At 38.5% G+C, this 26742-nt stretch overlaps 1 protein-coding gene across 1 annotated transcript in view; it reads right to left on the minus strand.

Moving 5' to 3' along the window:
- Window positions 1-26742, minus strand: part of CFAP54 (cilia and flagella associated protein 54) — a 267535-nt gene that overhangs the window by 89711 nt on the left and 151082 nt on the right. The window contains 8 exon segments of the mRNA XM_077772255.1: window positions 2147-2269; window positions 7255-7341; window positions 9948-10130; window positions 12495-12561; window positions 15219-15428; window positions 15736-15823; window positions 17969-18163; window positions 19930-20082. Coding sequence (XP_077628381.1) covers window positions 2147-2269; window positions 7255-7341; window positions 9948-10130; window positions 12495-12561; window positions 15219-15428; window positions 15736-15823; window positions 17969-18163; window positions 19930-20082 — 1106 coding nt within the window.

The raw sequence follows: 26742 nt of genomic DNA on the forward strand, positions 1-26742 counted from the left end.
AGTCCTCTGACTTGTATTTCTCTCTTTGCCCCAGCTGATTTCATCCAGTCTCATGATTTTAAATTTCTTTGCTAATGCCCCCAAATTTTCTAGGATCCACCTCGACTAAGGAGACCACTTTTCATTGCTCCCACCACTATCATCCCAACCATTGTCATGTCTCACTCAGGTTATTTGCAAAGGATTTCTAACTGGCTTCCCTATTTATACCCGTGCTCAACTGCAGTTTGTTCTCCAAACAGCAAGCAAAGCGGTCCTTTGGAAAGTAATTCTTATCCCATCACTCCTCTGCTGAAAACTCTACAAGGCTTCTCATCTTATTTAGAGCAAGCACCAGTCCTCACCAAGCCCTAATAGGTCCTAAACAACTATAGCTCCCACCACCTTCTCCTCTCTCTTTTACCAGCTTCACTTGGCCTTGGTTTTCCTCAACCACATCTTATAGGTATCTCCATCAGGGCCTATGCCCTTCTACTTCCTCCCTCAAATCTTTCACACTTGGGGCACCTGGGTGGCTTAGTCGGTTAAGCGTCCGACTTTCACTCAGGTCATGATCTCGCGGCTCGTGGGTTCGAGCCCCGCATCGGGCTCTGTGCTGACTGCCAGCTCAGAGCCTGGAACCTGTTTCAGAGTCTGTGACTCCCTCTCTCTCTGACCCTCCCCTGCTCATGCTGTCTCTCTCTCTCATAGAAATAAATAAAACATTAAAAAAAATTTTTTTTAAATCTTTCACACTCAAAACTCCCTAATAAGTCTCTAATAAGAGAGACTTCCCAAACCATCTTGGAAAAAATAGCCAGCCACTGCCCTAATCACTCTCTGTTCCTCCAATTCAGCTTGAGTGTCCTTTGTGGTACATCATCGCCTGACATATATTTATGTGCTTAATATGTTTATTGTTTGTCTTCTTCACTGGATTGTCCAATAGTAACATGCTTCCAAAAAGACAACAACTCCATTTATCTTTTTACTGGTCTATCCCCATGGCTAAAACAGTGCCTGTATTCGGTAGGCACCTAAAAAATATTTTTAAATGAATTAAAATATAATTTTAATAAGAAAATGCAAACCATTTACAATAGGGAAATGCTATTCGCTGAAAAGCAAGCAAGAAAATATTGTGAATTTAACCAGGTAAGATGATGAGTTAGTTCATGCCAAGAAAATGAGCAAAAACACCAACTGACTCCTCTTTGTCAAGAGAGGGAGAAAGAAAGAGAGAGAGGGAGAGAGGTATTTACATATACACACAGATGTATCTATTTCCTACTGAATGTCCCTCTTAGGATTTTCTGTAGATAACCTCACACTTACCCTAAAACAACAAATTATAATGCTGTAGCAGTCATATTGAGAAATAAGCAGTGACATTTTAGGGGAACACACTGAAGTAATGAATGCATTGTATGTATATTTAACATCAATTGATACAAGTAATTTTTGAGACTTAGCCTATTTCCCAGGTTCTTTTAAGTCTTCCAAATTTGAATGTCACCAGTAGGTACTGTGTCTGTCTGCCAGTCTCACTGCTCACGCATACCATCTACCCCAAAACTGACTTGTTACCTCTTATTTCCTTTATTGCTGGATCACCAGGGTCCAAGCCACTGCAAGATCACTCAGTGATTCCCATGAAACCCAAAATAGTGGGGAAAAAATGGCTCACTTTGATTTAAATAAAATGTCAGGATTCATTTTTCAAGGATGTTTCAATTATCTAATCTACAAATATAATTTGAACAATACATGCTTAAAACTTTGGTATATAATATATGAATAAAAAAATATCCAGTAAAACATGAGGAGACATTGTTTCAACTAACAACATTAACCAGAAATTATAAGATTAGATGCCAAAGTCAAAGAGGTAGTGGCTGGTAAATGTGTCTGCTGAGACCATCCATAGCACAAGGACAGAATTCCACTGTAAAAATTGACTCCAATACCATACGCCCCAACACGACACCCTTCCATTCTGGACAAATGAAACCTTGTAAAAGCCCGCTGTTCACTATAACCAGGCTTAACAAAGAGGTTTGCAGTAGCAGAGACTTGTAAATATACTTTTGTAGAAGCATTCCCTAAATCTTAGGAATGTAACCTTCAAAAGGTAAAGAAATGGCTTTGAATCAAACAGCAGATTTACCTTCACTTTTCCAGTAGCTTTACAGCCAGCGGGTATTGAGGAAGGCATGTTTTTTCCATAAAAAATCTGGGATATCTCATAAAAGGCTTCAGAAAAAAATCCTAAATCTATAAGGACTTCTATCTTTAAAGGAAAAAAAAAAAGAAATGAGATTTCAAATTAAATAATTTGTTTTACTTACAAAATAAAAATTTTAGAGAAAAGTCATCAACTTTCTGAGATCCAAAATTTCTGCTTAATGCTGGTAATGCCTTCTAAATTAATGCATGGTAAACACAGTGGATGGAGATGTATGTGTTTGTGTATAAGCTAGTTTACATGTGCAATAGACCAAGAAGCTGATAAACAACAGCAAGCAATTGTTCAAAACAGTGGACATTCATCAGATGTGGCTTACTTCATCAGAGGCAAACACAAAAATATGGCAGGCATACAAGAGTTAAAAAAAATAACTAAATTTATTTTTTTGTTCCCATAGTGAACTATGGCTTAAAAGAAAAGCAAAACAAAAACACTCCTGATGTTCTCTAATTCTCTGAGCGAAGTGAAACAAACCAGGAGATGAACTCTACAATGGATCAACATAAAGACTATCTGCTTTGTCACCATGATTAATGGACACTGTCAATTTTAAAGACATATCCTTAAAGTTAATCAGTTGGTGACTATGCATTGTATGTGGCTCAATTTGAATATTATCCAGTAAGACTTTCAATCAGGGAATGATGGGAAGCAAAGTTCCTGGACAAAGCCATTCAATCGTTCAACATGTTCAATAGGCAACTCTTATGTACCAAGCCCTCTTGGATGTTACATTCTTTCCAGATGTGTATTTAGCTATCTTCTACATTTAAAGGGAAAAAAAAAGAAATGAGATTTCAAATTAAATGATTTGTATTACTTACAAAATAAAAATTTTAGAGAAAAGTCATCAACTTTCTGAGATCCAAAATTTCTGCTTAATGCTGGTAATGCCTTCTAAATTAATGCATGGTAAACACAGTGGATGGAGATGTATGTGTTTGTGTATAAGCTAGTTTATATGTGCAATAGACCAAGAAGCTGATAAACAACAGCAGGCAATTGTTCTATACAGTATTATAAAGGATAGAGGGTACTGACAAAATGCTACTCTCAAAGTTCCAGTCAAGAAGGACTTCTCTGAGAAGACAACCAAGAAAAAATTTGGGAATGACATGAGAGAGAGACATGTGGAAAATCTCCTGAAGAAACTCAAAGTACAAAGGTCATGTAGCTGAAGGAGCAGTCTGGGGTTCCTGGGTGCTCAAGGAAGAGCCTGTGTGGCAGGAGTTTAGGGAGGGAGGGGAAGATGGCTAGGATGTAGATATGAATGGTGGCCTGTAGACCAGAGTAGGAACTTGGAATTTTATTCTCTGTGTGATAAGAAGTAATTAGAGCATTTTAAGCAGGGCAGGGCCCTAACCCTTACTTATGTTTTACAAACTCCAGTGACTGTTGACAATAGAGAAGAGTAAATTGTGCAAGCAGGGAATTAAATACAAAACTGGATGAAGATCATATGCATATAATACACATACAAACACACACACACACACACACACACATCTCTTTTCTGCTATGTACCACACTAGGAATCTCAAGAGTATATAAATTTTAAAGAAATAAAAAGAAGGTAAGTTCAGGGTAAATAGGATGTGACAATAACTTGAAAATAAAGCATAAAAGGTTAGGAGAATATTTTCAATAGAGAAGAGAAAACTGCTTTTCTGTTAAGTTGCATACTTTGGTTCTTGCCTAAGTTACCTTGGGCTCTAATCTCCCCAGTGCCATATAATATCAAAGTAGGCATTAGGGAGTCATATGAGCTCTTTTAGACTTCTAGATGAACATTTTTCTTATTACCTCTTGGAGGAAATGCTGTGCGAGGTTAGTCTCTTCTGGTCTTGGCTACGAGATGGCTGTACATGAACTACCTGGAACTGCTAAGGCTACCTTTGATTTCAGTTTATCATACCAATCCAGCCATTTGAAAAAGCTATGGCAATAATAATAAACATGTATTTTCAGAAATGGCCAATCATGTGAACATAAACAAGCCAGATGGAAAAAAAGAACTACCCTTAAATCAACCCTTCACTCGCACAAATACAGAACTATCGGTTCCCATCCCAGGAATGCTAGATGCGTTGAGAGTAATAAATCTTTCAAGATGTTGGCAGTTCTAAAGAGAAGCCAGACTGGCTGATCATAAAGAGGTCTTAAAGCTTTCCCTGAAAGACACTAGTGTACAGCAGAAACTTAACAGCTTGATCTATTGCTGTTTGACTTGTCAGAAAGTATTGTTTGCTATTTCCTGACTATGACTTTTCCCTCTTCCTACTCGCTGACCCCAGTTTACTTCAGAAAGGTCAGGCAAACTCTACTCAAACAGGCTGTCATTTCTTCCTCTCTACGATGCATCAGTTGCCCTTTTTCATTGTTTATGTCAAAACCCTAGCCAGGTTTTTCTGTTCTACTATGCCAGTAAGACACCATTTCCGTCTCACTCTGCTCCTGACACTGTTACCAGATACATCTGATCATGTCCTTCTTTTGATCAAGATTCTGAAATTCATTCCACTTCTCCACCCAAGGCTGAAGACTACAGTCCAAACTTCTTCACTGGCTTTTAAACTACCCTAGTACAAAAAATTTCCAAGTGCTAACAATCCAATAAAACACAAACTTACTAATCAAAAACTTAGCTCCAGATTCTATCTTTCAGTTGCCTCTCTGGATTTTCTTCTGACACATTACTAATGGTCACTGTAACCCTTTCATGCTTCTCTTACTTCTAAATGACAGACCAGAATAAAACTGTTACTTAGTTTTCATATTCTCCTCATTTCTCTCACTGCTCAGCCTCCACATTATGCCTCGGTTTGGAAGTCAGGACTGGGCCCCAGTCATCGACAGCATGGACCACAACATGCACCTCTGGTATTCTCATATGACCTTCTCCCTACTCAAAACCTCCTCTCTGGCTTCACTCAACCATCATTGCTCTCTTAGCATCAATGCTGTCTTATCTCCATATCTTTCACATTGTTGTCTGCAAAGAATGTTCCCTTCTTTCTCTCTCCCGCTGAGTTACTTCTGCTTTCTTCACTAAATCTTAGTAAAACCAAGAGAAGCCATTTTCCCTCTTTCAAACTCCAGAAGACAGTTTGGAAATGATCAATGGGCAGATGCACATTACATTGTTTTGTATATACATTCTATCTCCCTTCCCTATTTTCACTTCCTTATAAGCAAGAACCATGGATTACATCTCTTTGATCAGAGTTACTAACATGGTGCTTTTATATAGGTGATACTCAATAAATGCCGTTTCAGAGATAAAGCAATAAATGTTTACCATGTATCTTCCAGGTGAGTTCCCACTAAATACTAAAATGTATGGACAGTAGGCCCTTGATAAATACCTGTAGATTTTAAGTTCAATTCAATAATTATTTACTAAATATCAATATATGAATTTGTTACTCAATACACAATAGGAAAATAAAAGATGAATAAGATACAGACACTAATCTGAAGAATTTTGCAATTTTGAAAAGAGCACTGTCTTTAAAAAGAGAGAGATAAAGGCTATATGCAGCTTTTTAAAAATGGTGTCATTGGAAATCAAAAGCAGGCAAACTCTTAAGAGTTTACTAGGTCAGAAAGAGTGATCCAGAAATTTTCATTCTGATAAAAAATCATTTATTCCTGAGTTAAAATATATTCTCCTAATAGTTAGTACCAGAATTCCTCTTATGGAAGGTATTCTCTTTATTTAGAAATAGAATGCAGTTGAACTATTTGCGTCTGAAAACACAGGCCTAGAGACAGGATCCATACAGAGAGAGGAGTTCAAAGGAAAGTCTAATTTTCTTTCATTATAAAATGAGAAAGCTTTGTGGAAGAAGGGTAGAAGGTATTTCTGAAAAGGGAGAAGGAGGGGTAAGCCAGTGGTGTGTTGGAACCCGTTCACTCCCAAGGACAAGAGGAAATTGTGCACGTCTTGTCTCAGCTCCACATTCAGTAATGCCCTGTTGGTAGTCTGAAGTCAGCTGTAGTGGGAATATCTGCACCATGGAAACTGAAAATGTTACACATCAGGGCTTTTTTTATAGAGTGAGGTGTGAAACATTTACCAGCACACAGCTGATTAAGCCATGGGATGAGAGGGGAAAGCATGAGTTGTTGGCTAAGAAATATTTTAAACTCAGACATGCCAAATACTCTATTTTAATAATTGTTTCTTCTTGCCTCAACTTAAATTTTCCTGTGTTCCAAATTTTTACTAAGTCCAATACAAAAAGACAGGCCTTGGGTGACTGTGTTGTGCATGTTTATGTGTGAGTAAGTGGAGTGTGTGTGTGTGTGTGTGTGTGTGTGTGTGTGTGTGTAACATGAATTAGGGCTGAATTCCAGTCAAGACGAGGAGATACAGAACAGGGAGCAAATCTGCTGGATGTTGAGGTGATCCATGTACAAAATGGATTTGACAGAAGTGGGAGACTATGACCACAGCTAACAGGAAAATGGGCAGAGAAAATGAGGTGCTTGAAGTTCCCACTCCACAGGGGGCTGAAGCCAACTGCATATGAATCTGGAGGGCAGAGAGCCTCACCTGACTTCTACATTACAGAATGAATTAGTGATAACTCAGCATCTGTGTGTTCTGTCATTTCAATTGCCATTTGTTATTTGTCATTTCAATATGTAATGAAAACTTCTCACATATCATGATATACATAAAGATCCTTGGCAAAAAATTCACAGAAACTTTAGAAAACTGACTCATTAGCATCCACCCAGAAACCAACATTTCATAAGTGGTGATTTCCAGGCTGAGTGATGTTGGGTGTGCCTTTTTCTCATGTATAGCTCTTCCTCACTTCACTGTGGCCCAAGCATAAAACGATCTAACTATTCTAACTAGCTCTCTCATATGCTTTATTATAATAATGGGCAAGCTTTTTTGTGTAAGTACACCATATTATTACCAGCTTATTATTATGAGTATTAGAATGAAATTCATTTATGAAAATATCTTTAGAGTTCAAGGATATGAGATTTCTTAAAAGTTCATGACATACCTTGAGGATTCTTGCTTCCAGATTTCTGACTAGGTCTTGGCAAACCCCAGAAACAAAAAACTGATACAATGCAAGGAGAGGCAGAATCTACCAATGGTAAAAAACATTTTTTGATTTAGAACATGTTTTATCAAGTCAACAACCTAACAATAAAATGTAGCCAAATATTAATGTAGGAGATGCTATTTAAAACAGCAATTGATTCTGTCATCCTAGGACCCTCTCCTATTTGGTGTAAGTGAAACGATCTGCCTAGCATAAGCTTCATAATTTTATGCGAACTTACCCAAAACCCAAGTTTCAAATCTCTTTAAGCATGGGAAAGTGAAAATCCAACCAATTATCCTCCTTGAAAAAAATTAACATGTATACGAATCACTGAGGCCTGGAGAAACATTCTAGCAAATAAGGTATCAAATAACTTCAAAATTTATTTATTTATTTATTTAATTTTTTTTTATGTTTTATTTATTTCTAGGAGAGAGAGAGAGAGAGACAGCGTGAGCAGGGGAGGGTCAGAGAGAGAGGGAGTCACAGACTGAAACAGGCTCCAGGCTCTGAGCCGGCAGTCAGCACAGAGCCCGACGCGGGGCCCGAACCCATGAACCGCGAGATCATGACCTAAGCGAAAGTCGGACGCTCAACCGACTAAGCCACCCAGGCGCCCCAAATAACTTCAAAATTTAAAGCAAAGGAACTTTCATCCATGTCCCCAACTCATTCATCTCAATGGCTGCTGCTATTTGTCTTCAACTGGAATATCTCTATCAGCAAAAAAGTGTTTTATAGCACGCCCATTATGTGTCAGCACTGTTGCATGACAAAACCTAACCAGTCCTTGCTTTCACAGAGCATATATTCTACTGATTACCCAAGCTTACTCTTCACATAATATTTTTATTTGCCTAGAATTAAGCCCAAAGTTCAACTCCACTTGAAATCTCATGGGTATGGGTGAAAGCTTACAAACTACCAATATTTCAGTTGATCCAGCCACCATCCGGGTAGAGGCAGATGCTGAAGGGACAGATTTTTGCCTAGACTTCTGAACAGCTTCTGATATCAACTGAAAACTGAAGTTCCTACAACTGGTTCCTTCCCCCACTGAAGGGAGATAGAGCAAGGAGGACTTTTGAGATCTCCATTATTTAGCAAACTATTTCCCATAATTCCACAGCAAAAGGTCTCGTAGCAAGTTTTATATGTGACAGCATTCTCTTTACCCACTGGGCTTCTTCTGGAGGGTAGTGTAATACAAATACAAACTGTTAACATGGTGAAAGTTCAGCTAAGGAACCTCTAATTGTCAGTCAACTGGCAGCTGCTAATAGCAACAGCCTTTTAAATGGTTTAGAACTGGTCTTAAATGATTTCAAACATAATACATTTTTTTTACAATTATGCAAAACAAACATAACACAATATCTTTTTCTATAATTAATGCAGCACAAAACAATAAGAGTTGGCTATTACCTTTGAGGTTGTTTCTTTTCTTTAGTGAGAAATAAAAACACACCACTTTATTGCTGCCAATTGCTCAATTATTCAGAAAAATGTTCTCAATTTCTTAAGCTTCAGAGAAAAAAAGTCTCATTTCTTTTCCAATGCAGTGATATGTATTATATATGAATATGACTAGGCAGCTAAAGGTTACCCAGGGGATAGAACTATTTTCTAAATCCAGAAACAAATCCCCTTAACAATGAGAGGAGCACCATTTTGTTATCTTTTTCTAATAAACAATTTCTTGACAAATATGCCAAGTGTTAAAAGCATTTATCAATCTCTTCACTTTATTACATGGCTTTATAATTTAATAACTCATATTAGGGGGCAATAAATCTTTTTACTACAAGGAGAAAGAATGAATTTAGAACAAGAGCATAGAACACAATACATGGGGGAAAAAAGAAAGTAGGTATGAAAATTAGGGAAGAAAAGGAAAGAATGAGAAAAAGAGAAAGAATAGGCATTAAGAAGCAAACCATGGTAGGGGAAAGACACAAAAGTATAGGAAAGAACATAAAAGAAAATCGGAAAAATGAAATAAAAGAGAAAAATATAAAATGACCAACAGGTAGAACATACTAATTTATTTTTTAAATGCAACGAATTTCAAATATATGATCTCTACTGTGACTTATTTACCCAAAGGAAAAAAGAATTCCATGAGGGTTTTGAATGTCTTAGAATATAAAGAAGTATTTGTCTTTTATTTCACAGTTGGAATCTGTTCAGTTCACAGTTGTTCAGTTAGATGTACCCTTGACAGAGAGAAGAGACACAAAGATCAACTTATCTCAACAAAGAAATACTCACAGCTTTGGTACTGATAGGTCTGTAATGACTAATGCAGTGAGTTACATATGCACTAGATTGCTCTGTTGAGACCAGTGAAACATTCTAAATCAATTTCCCCAAATGTCTTAAGGCGGTGGGGGAGATAAAATAATAGAGGAAAATGAGAATAAAACCCAACAGACGTTGACTTTGTATCCAAAATGTAATGCAAACAATGATGTCAAAGAAGGAATATTAATTAATATATCTTATTTTGAGCTACAAGTTAGCATTCTGAATATAGAGTTAAAGAGTTAAACAAGAGAACCAAATTAGCAAAATTTGAATAGCATAGAGTATAAGGCAAAAATACCACAGTGAATTAAGATTTGTTGAATTTACAAATTACTTACTATTAGATTTTGCTTAGCAAAGTGCAGTTCACGTATGACATAATACAGACTTGCAACTACAGAGCAAATGTCAGCCCTGTATCTGTCCGAGAAGAGTTCAATGCCTGGCAGAAGCTGAGTGATTTCATACTGAGCATAGCAACGTTCAGCTTTGGGGTGTGGAAGTGTGGTTCTGAGCAAACCCTGAAAATGAAAACAGGTGAAACAAAGAGCAATAAATTGCATGTGCGACACGTAAATAGAAAGATAAGCACATGGATTACTTCCTAAAGTGCTTAGCATTTGCCTAGCAGACTGTACCTGGTAATAAATGGTAGTTATTGTTATTATCACCGTTATGGTTCCAAATGCTTTTATCATTCAAGACGGGCCTTTAAAATTCCATGGTAGTTGGATACTTATTATTTTCAGAAGAAATTATCATTATACTATCATTTGTTGAGGTCAGTTTTGTGTTGGCCACTATTGGTAAATTCTTTATAAATACTACCTCATTTACTCCTCATTTACCTTACCCCTACAAGGAAGGGTTATTACCTCACAAATGATATAATGGAGGCTTAAACAATGAACTTATTTGAGCTCACACAGCTAATGGCAGCAGAAAGAAGATTCAAAGTGACACTTATTTAAATTAAAATATCTATGTTCTTTCCACTATACTAACTTATAAGTAGAGGAGATAAATTATTTCAAAAGTCTAAATTAAGCAGAGGTAATTCTGAACTTCTAACTGAATTAAGCGAAAAGATGAGTTGTCTGTTGATGGACACTTAGGCTCTTTGCATGACTTGGCTATTGTTGAAAGTGCTGCTATGAACATTGGGGTGCATGTGCTCCTATGCATCAGCACTCCTGTATCCCTTGGGTAAATTCCTAGCAGTGCTATTGCTGGGTCATAGGGAGTTCTATTGTTAATTTTTTGAGGAACCTCCACACGAATAGATCAAGAAGAGGTCGTTTATCTGTACGATGGAATACTACACGGCAATGAGAAAGAATGAAATCTGGCCATGTGTAGCAAAGTGGATGGAACTTGAGGGGTGTTATGCTGAGGAAAATAAGTCAGGCAGAGAAAGAAAGATATCATGTGCTTTCACTTATAGGAGGATTAGGAGAAACTTAACGGATGACCATGGGGGAGGAGAAAGGGAAATAGTTGGAAAGAGGGAGGGAGGCAAACCATGAGAGACTCTTGAATACTGAGAACAAACTGAGGACTGTTGGAGGTGGGGGAGAGGGAAAGGGGAGAGATGGGCATGGAGGGGGGCACGTGTTGGGATGAGCACTGGATGTTATATGGAATCCAACTTGACAATAAACTATGAAAGAAAAAAAAAAGGAAAAAGAAAGATGAGTTGTCTAATTTCACCAGTATGTCTTAGGTAATTTATATGACCATGACCAACATTGTATTTGATGCTGGGAAAGAAGATTGGTACACAAAATTGAATTTTACAGTTAGGAATGCTTCTCATGTTACCTTAAATAATTAAGATTAAATGATGACAAATGCTTTATGAAATTATTTTAATGTATATATCAGAAAAGAATTTTAACCAGATTGTTCATTAAATTTATCAGGAACCTACTCTAAAATACTACACAGTTGGTTAAGTTTTTATTTTTACAAATCTGTTTTAAAATCATAAAAAAATAACAGGTTTTTAAAATAAATGCCACCCGCTTTCATTATAGGTATAGTATTACTGAAAAACTATGTCCACAGTAAGCAAAAATATAATTTTTCCAATTGTTTATTTTCTACAACACAAACAGCATTCTCTTCAAGAACAAGCAGTATATAAGGAGTCAGTATCAGATTATCGTTCTCTTTGCACACCTGCCTCTTCCTCCTTGTAAAGCGTAGGTAAGAGGTGCTTGGAGCATAAGAAAACTGAAAAGTCTGGCCTCACATTCAGAGAAGGCTTTTCAGAGATCTCATCTACCCAGACTGCATACGCTATCAGACTCCTCTGATACACAGAACAAGGGTGTCCACCCTTCAAAGTAAACAGAACCTTTAGTAGATTGCAAAGGCCCCTGGCTACATCCCTGCATCTCAAAATGTCTTGTATTTCAGATAAAAGTTTCTTTCTTCTTCAATGAAGTCAAACCAAAATTCTAAGAGCTGCCAACACTATAGTTCTGTAGTCTTCAACTTATTTCTTGGTTTCATTATATGGTATACTTCACATCATGCAATCAAGTAAAAGTTTAGAGATGAGGTAACCTAAGGCAACCATTTGGAGTCAAACAGACAGGCTTTGCAGCTCACTAGCAACACAGTCTTACTAATGATGAGAAACTCAGTTTCCCTATCTGCAAAACTTCTTCTGGAGTCTAAAGGAGAAACAGACCCTGCTGAGTATTCAAGGTGAAAGTGCCACAGGGGTTTAGCCAGTGAAGGAAAGACGGGCTTATGCTATTTCATCAAGGTCCCTCACTATTTTCCTGCCTGTGAGTTTTATGAATATGATAAACCACTGCATTTTTTTTTCCTGACTGAATAGTCATTACCACAGAAAGCTATACATAAAGTGTTACCTGAAAGAGTAATGCAGACAAAATGCAACAGTTGGTTCTCTCGTCAACCTCTGAGATCTTAATAAACCTAAATAAGTATAAAAAAAGAAATGGATTCATAGGACAATTTTCAAATAATAGTTTTATCTAAATACATCTCTAATAGTCACAGATTTTCCAAAATTAAAATAGTCTTTTTGATTCTAAGAGTGCTACACTCTCATCTAAGGTGTAGAATACAGAAAAAAAAAAAATATATATATATATATATATAAATGAAATATCGCCAATAATCCTAACACCTAAACATGATTATTGGTAACATTTTGGCTAATTTCCTTCTGGATTTTTTTCTATATATAGAACTTTTTAAATTTTCTCTGTAAGTCTGAGTACCATGCATGTTTTCCCCCACCGNCAGTTTGTGGGTTCAGGCCCCACGTCAGGCTCTGTGCTGACAGCTAGCTCAGAGCCTGTTTCGGATTCTGTCTCCCTCTCTCGCTGACCCTCCCCTTCTCATGCTGTCTCTCTCTCAGAAATAAATAAAACATTTTTTAAAAAAAATGTAACTGCAGAGGTGAAAGAAAACTGTACCTCTACTCCTTCCATGCTTTTAAAATTTCTCACATTACTCAAGTATTTAAAATATTGTCAGTGCTAAGTAGGTGTAAGACACTGTGATGACTTTCATATATGTTATGTGTTATCTGTGGTAGACTGAATAATACTCCCCACCCCTGTCAAAGAGATCCATGTCCTAATCCCCCAGATATATGAATATGTTGCTTTACATGGCAGAAATAAGTCAATCAGAAAATGACAAATCTCCTGTGATTTCACTCATATATGGAATTTAAGAAACAAAACAGATGAACATATGGTAAGTAAGGGGGAAAGAGAAAGAAAGGAAAGAAACCACAAGAGACTCTTAATGATAAAGAACAAACTGAGGGTTTCTGGAGGGAGGTGGGTGGGAGATGGGCTAGATGGGTGATGGATATTAAAAAGGGCATTTTGATGAGCACTGAGTGTTATACGTAAGTGATGAATCACTGAATTCTACTTCTGAAACCAATATTACACTATTAGCTAATTCAAATTTAAATTAAAAGAAACTAATAAAATTGACCTTATATTGGCCCTAAATAAAAAAAGACTGCAGAGGTGATTAAAACTAAGGTTGGGCTCAGTGTAATCTCAATGGTCCTTATGAGAGAAAGGCAGGAGAGTCAGAGTTACAGAAGGAGAGACAAACACAGAAACAGAGGTCAGAGAGAAAGAGGGAGGGAGAAAGAAGATAATAGGCTGTTGATCCTGAAGAAAGAAGATGGAGCTGTGAGCTGGGGGGGGAGGAGGCTTCCAGAAGCTGGAAAAAATTAGGAACCAGATTCTTCTCCAGAGCCTTCAGAGAACAGCATAGCCCTACCAATATACTGATTTTAAGACTTCTAACCCCCGGGGATGCCTGGGTGGCTTAGTCGGTTAAGCGTCTGACTTTCGCTTAGGTCATGATCTCACGGTTCGTGGGTTCGAGCCCTGCNTAAAAAATTTAAAAAATTTAAAAAAAAAGACTCAAACCCACATAACTGTGAGAAAACAAATCTGTGTTGTTTTAAGCCACTAGTTTTGTGATAATTTGTTACAGAATTAGGAAACTTATATAGTATGTGTTATGAACTAAATTATGTGCCCCGTTTCCAAATTCATATGTTGGAGTCCTAACCCCCAATAACCTCAGAATGTGACTGTCCTTGAAGATAGGGCCTTTAAAGAGGTAATTGGGGGGTGGGGGGGAGTCCTGGGTGGCTCAGTCAGTTAAGCATCCGACTTTGGCTCAGGTCATGATCTCATGGCTCATGGGTTCGAGTGCCGTATCAGACTCTGTGGGGACAGCTCAGAGCTTGGACCCTGTTTCAGATTCTGTGTCCCCCTCTCTCTCTGCCCCTCCTCCACTCATGTTCTGTCTCTCTCTGTCTCAAAAACAAATAAACTATAAAAAAATAAAATTAAAATAAAGAGGTAATGAGGTTATGATGAGGTCATTGGGGTGGGCCCTAATCCAGCATGACTGACATCCTTGTAAGAAGAGAAGATTAGGATACAGACATGCATAGAGGAGGGCAATGTAAGGACACTGTGAGAAGACCACCAGCTACAAGCAGGGAGAGAGCCCTGGGAAGAAGCCAACTCTGCCAACATCCTGACCTAAGAATTCAAGCCTCCAAAACTATGAGACAATGAATTGCCCACAAACTGGTTCTTTGTTATGGCAACCCTAGCGAACTAATACGGTATGTCACGTAATTCTTGCCACCAGTTTACAGATGAGAACACTGAGGCTCAGAGAGAATGAGGAGCAAGCCAAGGGTGCCAGAGTTAGGCGGGGGCTCTTGAATTAGGCCCAAGTCAGCCTGCCTCCACACTGTTAGTTTTGATCCCATACCAACTGTTCACTCGCTCAATCGTTCACTCCACAAATAGTTATTAAATGTCAACTCCATGCTAGACACTCAGGATACATGGGTGAACAAGCAAAGATTTGTGTCCATGTGATGCCCACATGGCGAGTGGGGGTTATAGGAAGAAGAGCTGTCCATAGATAATACATATCACAAATAAGTAAAGTGTATAACTTTGCATGGTATGGACATAGCTCTCCACTAGTCCCATGTGTCTGAGGCATGGAGCTCTACATGGACAGATGGGCATCCCACAAAAGGAAGCTTGGTCTATTGTCACACTCACTGAGCTATCTTTGCTGATATGACCGCTCCTTGCAAACATCCCCAAATGCCAACATTTGACAGAAATTCCTCACTGTAATCTTTGGAACCTGGAGGTAAATGACTGTTGGTAGCATTGGTGAGTGAGGTACCAAACTCTTTCCATGTATGCAGCACATCTTGTTTTCTGAATATATCATCAAGAGCTTGGCACCAACATTTAAAAGCAGTCCTAAAAGAGAAACAGAGCATCAAGCAATATGCTTTCTGAGATCTATGTCATTAAATCTATCTTCCAAAAGAGAAAGCAAATGCACTGAAGAAGCATTTTAATTAAAATGTTAGAGAATGAATCTATACCATTTACACTTGTAACTTTTTCTCTCAGGTAGCATTTGAAGAATAAAATGTAGCAATGGGATATAGTCGAAAAACTAAAATTCATGAAATACAGGATTTTTTCACAATAATTATAAATGTTTTCAAACAACCAACCAAACAAAATTTTCCCTTGTTCTACTGACTCCCCAAAAATCTACCTTTTCTTTTTGGCAAAGATGAGAAGGCTTCCCAGTTCATGCAATGCCTGAACCTTTAGACTTCTTTGATTAGAGGCTTGGAGAACATCTGTATTTTTAATCAAGTAAAAGAACAAAGGTCAGTTCCTAGGAAATATCTTCCTTACAGTCTCAAGAATATTTTAAACTGCATCATTCCTTAACTGGAGATAAGTGAACTGCAAGCTAATACTGCCTTCACATATCTCATGATCCATTTGCAGAAAGAGAGCAAATGATATCCTATTTACATGTTGGAATGAGAGATTGGATCTAAGAGAAAGGAAACATGGAGAAAGTGGAACAAGAGTCAGGCAGGTGAAAGTGGTGGAAAAGAGAAATTCAGGAGAGGCATGCAAAGGAGAAAGGGTGGGGTGTATATGGAAATGATGTGGGTGGCTGGACTCTGGTTTTCTTGGGAGTGTGAAGAAGGAGATAGTAGTAGGATTATATGGAGGCGTGGTGGAAAAATGTGGATGTTATTCTATAGCAGATGGGAAGCCTCGAAGGGTTTGTTTTTAAGCAGGGATGTGACAAGATCACAGCACATCAGATTTTCCCTTTACCCAAGTGCAGAAAAAAAGCACATCTTTAGTAGCATCTGAATTTGGTAGAGGGAGAGGGTTGTGATAAATGCATACATCTCTGATAAAATTCAGAGATGTCTAGCAAAAACAAAGCAAAACAAAACCCAACCAACATGGCAGTGGTTGTTAACGAGGGCAGTACTGTCTCCTACGGGGTGTTTTAGAAATCTGAGGAAGGTTTTATTAGTTGTCACACATCTCATGGACATCTCATGGCATTTTGTAGGTGAAGAACAGAGACGCTGGACTGCCTGTAATGCACAGAACTTTCCCCCACAATTAAGAAAAAGGTGAGGGGGTGTCTGGGTGGTTCAGTCAGTTAAGTGTCCAACTTCAGCTCAAGTCATGATCTCATGGTTTGTGAGTTCAAGGCCTGAATCAGGCTCTGTGCTGACAGCTCAGAGCCTGGAGTCTGCTTCAGATTCTGCGTCTCCCTCTCTCTCTGCCCCTCCCCTGCTCATGCTCTGTGGCTCTCTTTCTCTCTCTCTCTCAAAAATAAATAAATGTTTAGAAGAAGAAAAGGCAAGAAGCCTGTATATAAATTGTCTGAGTCTAACCTCTAACTTCATTTTACACATAAAATAGGTCATTTTTGTATGATTTCAAAATGCTCTAAATTTTCCAGAAATGCAACCACTCACTATAGTGCTTTGTTTTATAGTGTGCCTACATTTATTTGCCATTTTAGAAAATCACTGTCACCAAAATTAACAATGCTGATAGTACTTGCATCATCAATACAATAAACCTATATCAGTCTGCATTTGTAGCTATAACATTTATGGTAATTCAACAGCACAGGATATGAGAATCTGATTGCTTCACTATACTTTTGAGTGGCTGAGCACTTAAGAGCCACAAACGGATACTTTTATTAGAAAATAATATTGTTTACCCTTTATTTTATGTTTATTTATTGTTTTAAATAACATGTATAAAAACACTATATTAAATATACATTTCACTCCAGGGGGTAAGGGGGGAATTACTAAATGTCTGTTATAAAAAGGTGGGAGAGGGACGTTGGGCCTACGACATGGATTGAGTACATACTGCTGAATTTGTAGCAAAGCCAAACCAAGAAGAAAGACAAAGAAAATGGGATCAACTAGGGCAGAGCAACAAAACACAACAGCAGTCACATTCCAAAAAGCAGTTCACAGATTCAGTCAAAGGGGGATGAGTAGAAGAGTGGCCTCGCATCTCACCATGGTGACAGCCAGGTGGGGAAAGTGAGGAAGGGAGGGACTGGAAGACACTGCTCTATCACTGTCTACAAGATTCAAACATAGTCAAGCTCTCTTATCTGACTTCTCTTATTTTTAAATTTTTGTTACTGTTTATTTACTTTTGAGAGACAGGGAAACAGAGCATGAAGAGGGGAGGGTAGAGAGAGAGATACACACACAGAGAGAGAATCCAAAGCAGGCTCCAGGCTCTGAGCTGTCAGCACAGAGCCCATCTCAGGGCTTGAAATCACAAGCTGAAGTCAGAAGCCTCACCAACTGAGCCACCCAGGCGCCCCTCTCTCATCTGACTTTTAAAGGTAGCATTTCAGGCCCAAATGCAATCTCAACATGAATGCAAGAGATCACACTGAAAATGAAGATACAACAAATTAATCTTACCAATAGTTTCATAATAAGAGGAAATTACGAGTCCGAGTTGCGAATTGGGAAGTTTACTTTTCTCCACTGAACTGAAAACTCTAAAATGTTCCTGAGAGAGGTCAGGGGGTGTTGGCAGATGCATCTCTTCTGTCCCCAGGCAAAACTCCACCTTTCCAGTGGTAAATTTTGCACTGTTTATTCCTCCTTTATCTCCTAAATTCATGAAAAAAAATTTAAAAAAGAAATTTAAAAAGGAGAAAGGAGGGAAGGTGATGAGGAGGGAAAAGGTAGAAGAAATGGACAGGGAAAGAAAAGGAAAAATTTTGTATATACGTGAGACTTCTTTTCAGTTTGAGGGACATTGCCTCCTTAAATTTAGTATCTAGTATCATTTCTGAGGAGTGCAGGTATGTATGGATGGGTTCCTTGCTCATGTTATTTTGTAAAGAAAACTACGGAGGGGCAGTGTGCCAGAAAGAGATGTTGAGAAAATGCTTTGCTTCTCGTGGGGATTGGTGGAAGTTACATGGTTTGGGTTTGCCTTTTTTTTGAGAGCTTCCAACAGTAAGATGTTACTTTGCCTCTGGGGTAGAGACCTCTGGGATAGAAGGAACACATAGTTAGTTCTGACCTAAGGGGGGAAAATGGGAAAGAATCGGTCTCTTTATAAGATCAGAGAACACACAGGAAAAAAGGAAAACTATTCCAGAGGAAGTAGTTGAAAGCTGCAGAGAAAGAGAAGCTGATGTGGAGTTTGAAGTCTGCAGCCCAAGGACTGGGGATAAACTGCTAAGAATTAATACCAGGTGAGGTTCAGGGTGAACAGGTCTAATCCACTCTTAGGAATTGTATTTGCTTGTTTTTATTCATGAACCTAGCCATTACTAATAGGTGCCATAATTGAAAAAATTGGAAACATGATATGGAGAGCTAATTTAATATGAGTCTGTAGACAGTACAACCAAAACCTGTGGGCACGTGCTATAGCAAGTGCTTTTTGGGGGGCAGCAGGGGCAGCGACAAAAAACACATACATACATATATACATACATAAGAAAAACTTTTGTCAGTGATTGTAAAAAAAAAAAATTGGTCAAATTTCTGAAAGATCAGTTCAATAAATATTAGCATGTTAGGTATACATTTAAATCTATTTTTAATAACTTGAAAATATAATTATTTTAAATTTATCAATTTAAGTTTATTCTTGAAGCTTATTTTTATTATTCCAACAAATTTGGACAGCCAAGAATTGTAAACATATATTAGGATTTTTAACACATTTTTAATAACCCAAACATACATAAGTCAAGATTTTTCCCCACCTAAATTTGAGTACATTCTTCCCCTATGGGATTACCAGTTAATCACTCAAAAGCCCTGCTTTGATTGGGTTCACAAATCAATACATGTTAAGAAGGCAGGAAACAAATAAATGTGATGTAACAAATGACAGTGAATATCTTGTTTTGAGCTAAAAAAAAATCCCTAAGATCAAAATCTATGGTATTAATAAGAAATTTTATTGATGCTTATATTGAAAGGCATCTATTTCCTTGACACTGGTAAAGTAGGGTTTTGGTAAAAGGCTCTAGTTAATTCAGTATGAATCAATTCATCTACTTATGAAAAAAAAAATTTTAAACACTATAGAACCATACTTGCAGGGAGAAGGGTAAGAACATAGATGTACAGAATCAAAAAATTGATTAATACTCCTCTTGGATCTATTCAAAGGAGTATGCTAGTTTCCCAGAAAGCATGAAAGCAGATGAGTGAGACAATCTTTGGTTAGGAATAAAGTGTGTGAGGGAGAAGATGTGACCCACGAGACAAGAGGAAGAAAGTGAGGGGCAGCAGGGAGTGGGTATGTAAGTGGGGAAAGGAGGTGTCTATGGCAGAATTTGGTAGAGCCACAAGCTAGCATTCCAGCATTCCCCCATAAATAAAGAGCAAGGGATACAGAGCAAGTATTTTACCTTGTGTCTGTGCAAGGAATAATGCAAGCAATTTTCTGCTATGTCGGATTGATCTGTTATCATATTTGGATTTCTCCAAGGTCTGTCTAAAACATCGCAAGGAGTCTGCCACGTCCACGGGCACACAGACAAGCTCTTTGGCGTGGCTGTATTCTGAAAGAAAGAGAAGGTAGTACCAGGGGGGATGAAATGTCGCAGCAAGCCGACTAGTAGCAAAAGACTTTCTAATTCAGGGAATGTCTTGGTCCCAAACTAAAGCCGCTAAATTCAAAGCCCCAGGTCTGCAGCGGGTGTTTCAACGTTCAGATCACATTTTTGTGGCATATTTGAAAGTTCTTTAAAAAAAAAAAAAAAGAAAAAACTTAGAAAACTTTTGATTCCTATGAAATGCAAATAACTTTAGATCTTGCCAATTTTCCTTATGAAGCCTCCTACTTTTTCTTTTGCTGATCATAAAAGATGAAATAATCTACTCCTTTTCAGCAGCCTCTTCAAAGCAGAGGTGCCTTGGGAAAGAGACGAAAGGAGGAAACAAAGAAGCTTGGATGGGTAAGTGCTCTCTTAAGAGAAGGCAAGACAGGCTTCTAATATTGGAGGGTGCAGAGGGAAGGTTGATGAGGCCATAAAAGGGAATGGAACTAAAAACGGTCCTGAAAGATGGCCAGAAAGAGGAGGTGTTGGCGGAGAATTGCCACGAGGTCCCCAGAGAAGTGATGGTGCCAAGAACCAGGCTGCAGATTTTTGGCCATATACCGTAAAATGAGCATATAAGAAAGAAGGAATACAAGCTTCCGATAAAATAACAAAGGAATTTACTTCTTCAACAAGTTGAACAGGTGAATGGCCCTTATAAAACCTGAGGACTTGATAGTTCAGCAACTTGCAAGGGAGCGGGGCCACAAGAGGCTTAGGGCCACAACCTTTGCTCTTGAGAGTTCACAGTCTAGCTGAAGAGATGGAGCATTCTGGACCTGGAGTATTAAACTCATATTTACAGGGAGTTTCTGCTTAAACAAACCAAACATTTCTGCCAAAACGAGGGAAAGAGAAGAGAGATCAGCATAGAGAGGAAAAGATGTGCAAGAAAGACTTCTTGTGAGAGAAGATACGCCAGTTGTGTCTTAGAGGAGAGCGAAGATTTGATTAGGAAGAAGGAGGCAAAGGGGTTGAGGTAGTTAGAACAAGAATAGCTGAGGTCAATTGAGCACTTATACTATACCAGGAACTCTCGTATATAATTTACTTTGGTAGTTTCATCAAATCCTAAAAACAACCCTAAAAGGTATGTACCATAATATCCTCATTTTACAGAGGAGGGAAATAAGGCACAGAAAGTCAGGTGGCTTCTCCTGGGTCACAGAACTAGTCTGTGCAAGGAGAGGTATGGAAGCAGGCGTCTGGATGGTGAGTCAGGGCATAGTGAGATGACATGACCAGTCATATTGAACAAAGAGGGGTTTTCTGGAGTCCTGAAGCCCTCTCTCAGTAAGTCGCCTTCATCCTTTCTAATAGGGAGTGCAGAAAGGGTATTGAGCAGGACAGACAGAGATTGGTACTTTAGGAAGAGTTAGGAGACTGCAATAATAGAAAGAGGTTGGTGGCAGCCTGCCTGGTGGTTGCTACTAGTAAACCAAAGCCAGCAGGTTGTAGAACATCACCTCCCAGACCCAGCCTGTTGCTGCCACTGTTTCAATGCCAGCTTGTCCTTCCTAAGTGCAGACATTTTTCAATAAAAATACCTATAGTGCTGTAAAAAGGAGAAGGAGGAGGAGGAGGAGGAGAAAGATGAAGGTTGGTAGCTGAGAGACTCTGAACCTACAACACAGATATTGTGATTTGAATTCAACTAAGATGGTAGCAATGGGAATGAGGGAGGGACACAGGGAACATTCCAATGTTAGAAGTGACCAAAGAGTGGCTAATTGGCTTTGTGGCAAAGAAAAAAGGTAGGAATTACCTCTCCCCTTGTCCCCTGTCCACTGACCTGATTCCAGGTCAATGACCTTGCTTCCCACCTCAGTGGAAAAATATTGAAGCAATCCAAAGGGATTTTCTGTAGACCCCACCCAGCAGTTCATGTTGGTCTAGAACATTCTTCCCTCAGATATCCCCATGTCTTGCTTCCTCAGCTCCTTAAGGTTATTGCTTAACTGTTAATTTCTCAGGAGGCCTTCCTTGATCACCCTATTTAAAATGGTGATCCTAATCTCCCCATTTCTTTTTCCCCCACCGCATTCATCATCTACTGATGTGTTTTGTTTGTTTATTGATTGTCTCCTGACACTAGAATGCAAGTTCCATGAGTTCAGGGATTTTTGTCCATTTTGTCTACTGCTATCAACCCAGACCTAAAATAGGGCCTACTATATGATATGTGCTTGATAAATATTTGTTAAATGCATGAATGACAAGTTTCCGAAGCTAAATGGCTGGGATTAATAATCACTTATGTGGATCTTAATCTCAGTTGATTCTCCTAACACCTTAAAAATTAGTAGGGATAGATATTACTCACACTAAGGGAGGAAAAGTAAACTTGAGGGCATCAACTTGTTTTAAGCCCATAGAAGAGATGAGAGACAACCACTGTTGTCTCTCAAGTCCAGTCCAGTGTCTGTTCAAGTCCAGTGCCTCTTCCAGATAGTTTGGCAAGGGGCAGCAAATCCTGGGTAACTGGCAATGACCCAGATTTGAGGGCTGCTAATTTGTACAGAAACCTTTGAGAATAGGACATAAATAAGCCTAAAGAAAAGTTAATGAGAGTCAAAGCCTGGGATCCTTGTGAACCCAGGGAGGTCCTGAAGGAATTAGTAGCATAGTTACATTCTATGGCCATAGAGATATCTTTCAATCTACTACAAAGTAGATGGAAATATCTAGAAATCCTAGAGATTCGGGTCAAACCAGGTACATGGCCACATTTAGAGATCCACTTGTCCCCAGAAGTTCACTCTTCTTGCCTACCGCACATTTAAGAGAATCTAACACTTAGGTGACAGACGCTCTTCTTAACTCCCCAGGAGCTCTCTTCTACCCTACCAATTTCACCCTCTTGTCCACTTTGTCCTGTGCCCACCATTTTGTTCCCTCAGTTCCCCACTCCTCTACTCATGCACAGTCTTGTATGATCCAGACAAAGCATGCCCCAACTCCTCTGACTCCCACTCTTACACACAACACCGTAAAGATGATAAGACTCCTATTCTATGTTTTTCCTACAAGAATTCATGAGCTTGGCTTTTATCTTTTTCTCCTTAGAGACTGAAAGGGAAGAACTTTCCAGGAAAGAAGTTAAGAAAGCAAAGGAAAAGGTGGAAGCTGTAAGCTCTCATGTATGATTTTGAGACAGTTACTTCCTCTAGGCCTTACTTTTCAATCTCTGTTAAAATCGGGATGATAATATTTACCTCTGAGTATTACTGTTTTAACCTGTGTCAAATGTCCAGCACAGTGCCTGACAGGGAGTAAGCATTCAACAGACCATTCTGTTAGTCATGTATTTTTAAAATCTGTATTGAGCACTTACCAGTAGTAGGCACTCTGCCAGTCACTGAAGAGATACAATGAACAAAACAAATACATGCCCTGCTCTCATGGAGCTTTCATTATGGAGTAAAAATTCACAAAGGCATGCTGGTATCCAGGGGCAATCAGGACAGGAGGAACAGAAGATGTCTGCAATCTTTAAAATGCGAGGCCTCAATAAAATCATCCTGCCACTTTTAATCAAATATCTGCTTATAATCATTCCTCCTTGGTTTTTTTCCTAAATTACATTTCACTTTGGTTTGTTTTGTTTTTCCTTTTTTGAGCCCTAGAAAACCTTTTCTCTTGTAGTCTAACTAGGGTGCTGCTGGTGTTTCTGTGCTATCCACATGTGATAACTAGGGAAAGCAATGAAGACACATCATTAGCTTCAGAGGCCTGTCCTTACTTCTCAGTCTCAAGTGGGAGTTCCTCTCTGAAGACTTGCATGAATAATTCAGGAACCCATTTCAAAGGCACTAATAACCTAAACAGTTTGAAATAGGTTAGAAGAAAAAGAAGGAGAAGGAGGGAAGAAGGAGGAGGGTGGGTAAGAAGGAGAAAGAAAAAAAGAAGAAGAGGAGAGGAAGAGGAAGAGGATGGAGAAAAAAAAAAAAAGAATTGCTGTGTCTCTTATTGTACTGATGTACTCATCAAAACAGAAGCACCAATGACTCCCGAGAGATGGGTCCACCAAAGAATAATCCCAGGGAGTGATACAAGATCAGGCTGTTTTCTACACCTAAGATCTTATCAACCCAAATGCTCCAGAGGCAGTAATAAAACACACCTGCCAAAGGGTTAAAATTCCAACATACCTGAAAACTGAAGAATCCTATCAGAGATAGCTTAAATACCAATAAGGTCAAAACTCAAGAAACAGATCCTAGGCAGAATGCAAAAACAGCTACAATAAAAGGCATATTCATAGAGTCATCTCCCCTGTGAAGCTTAACAAGCAGGCAAGTTACTCATCCATACAAAAAATAATCTATAAAGTGAGGTTTTCTCACTTCTTCACATCCTACAGAGACTATACCAAATTACATATGCATTATTAAATAGTTAGAGGGAGAATAGAATGCTGTTAAATAATGAGAACACCGAATGTTTGTAGGCACTGGAGCATTACAATATCTGTTCTGAAGAATTAAATGTATTGAGCATTACCACCCACTGTTGTTATGCCAAAAGAAAACCTATGATATTCTAAAGCAGAAATCTGGTATGGAAACCATCAAGAGTATACTTGATCTTGAAAAAGCATTGCAAACATGTCATGAGGATATACATAAGATACATCATGCATATCCATGTGTTAAAATGACCTGAGTTCAGTACACTAAAAAAAAAAAAAAACACCATCCTAAAAATTTGCCAAATAAGCCCAAAAATGTGGGCCAAAATATGCTCCTAGTCACAAAGGTCCTAGAGTCTTACAAAGAGCTATAAATCTGATGCCAAGATTTTAATGATAATGGGCCAGTGTAAAACTTATTATTAGTATGCAGGATCATCTAAAAACTACCATACTACCACAATAGGTCAAGATAAAGTATCTGTCACCCCATGACCACTGATGTATAGCAAAAATTTTTTGAGTGCTATCAGTTTAGAGGAGAGACTAATCTGAAAGGAGACAAATGGTGAACAGGCCAGGTAGTTTAGTGGAGCACATATGGGCTAAGCAATCAGACTGACTAAGGTTTGAATCATAGTCCACTACTTAGTAGTAACATTTAACATTCTCATCTGTAATGTAAGCATAATAATATCTACCTCTTAAGATTACAAAGATTTTTAAAGCTAATGGTTATAATGTGTTAAATATAGTGCCTGGCCCAATTCATCATTACTACCATTACAATATTTTTTAGATTATATTCCTGTTGTAGTCATTGCTCAAATGGACTATACCTCCACCACATTGAGAATTAACCCAAATAATCATGGTAGTCTGGTTTTACCTTCCTTTCTCTCTCTGTTTCACCACCCACCATCTTGCCTTTCCAAATGTTAAGTTTAACAACTAAGCAAAGTGCTTTTCTGACATATTGCATCCATCATCAATAAGACCTACTAGCCACACAGGTCTAGAAGTTTGCTAGGCATGTTTTTCTTAGCCCTTAGGTACTAGCCATCATTTTTGATAATAAGCATTTTTGACACATTTTCTCATATTTGTTGCCCATTCTTTTCAGGATGAAAGGGATAATATAAATCACATTCTGAGTTATGGATCCCAAATTGAGGGATCTCCAGAGGTTTGACAGGTATGATCAAGCAAAGAAGAACATATACCCAGGACAAATCACAACCTGATTAGAACTCCATTGTTCAATGAGTATGAGAAGATACTCTGATTTATCGTTAGTGGTAAAACTCAAGTTCTTGGTTACCGACTCACTCAACTGTATTCTCCACACTGCTCTGAAGCCCTTCTGTCTTCCTACTATTTCCCTCAGAGTCCAGACCACTCTTTCACATTGCTCCTGAAATCTCCTACCCTAGAAACCTTGGCTATGCTCTCAACCCCTTGCTTTATTAATAAAATCTTCAGTACCCAATGAGGATACCTTCAACTTCTGCCTTTACCACCCATAAACATTCCTGTGTTTGGGCCCATTTCTCCTTCCATTCTGCCCATCCTCTCTGTATGGCTCCTCTAGAGGGTAAATTAGTGTTATCCTTCCTGCCTCAGAAACCATCATGGAAGTCCGTGTCAAGATGGAGATTACATCAACCTATGATGAGCAATAAAATGGACTCTCCCTTGCGTGAAAGCAATAAGATTTGGGGATTGTTTATTACTACTGTATAGCATAACCCATTTTGAATGATTCAGCTTCCAAAGTGAAGCCATCTTTAGGTCTATATCCACAGAACTCTCCCTGAGTGACGTCATACAAGTCCCTGATTTCAACTGTCACCAATACATTGATGATGAAAATATAAATCTGCTGAGTGCCCGGCCAGTCTATCTAAGCATATACTACATAGTTCTACTCAGTTATCATCCTGGCACCTCAAACTCAGTAATTTCAAAGTGACTTTCTCTCACCTGCTGCTCCCTTCACTTTTCCTGTAGCATGAAGACATCGCATCTATTTAACCACCCAAGCCAGAAACCAAGGCATCTCCGACCTCTCCCTCCTATGTCTAACCAGTATAGAAACAGGCCTGTAGACTTCTTCTGCCTTTCTCTAATGTCTGTCTACTCCTCTATTCTCGTCACCTAAGTCCAAGACTTCATCATGCCTTTGATACCCAAGTTAGGAGTAGCCACTC

Source organism: Crocuta crocuta, unplaced genomic scaffold (assembly GCF_008692635.1).
Source record: "Crocuta crocuta isolate KB4526 unplaced genomic scaffold, BGI_CrCroc_1.0 scaffold216, whole genome shotgun sequence".
Lineage (NCBI taxonomy): Eukaryota > Metazoa > Chordata > Mammalia > Carnivora > Hyaenidae > Crocuta > Crocuta crocuta.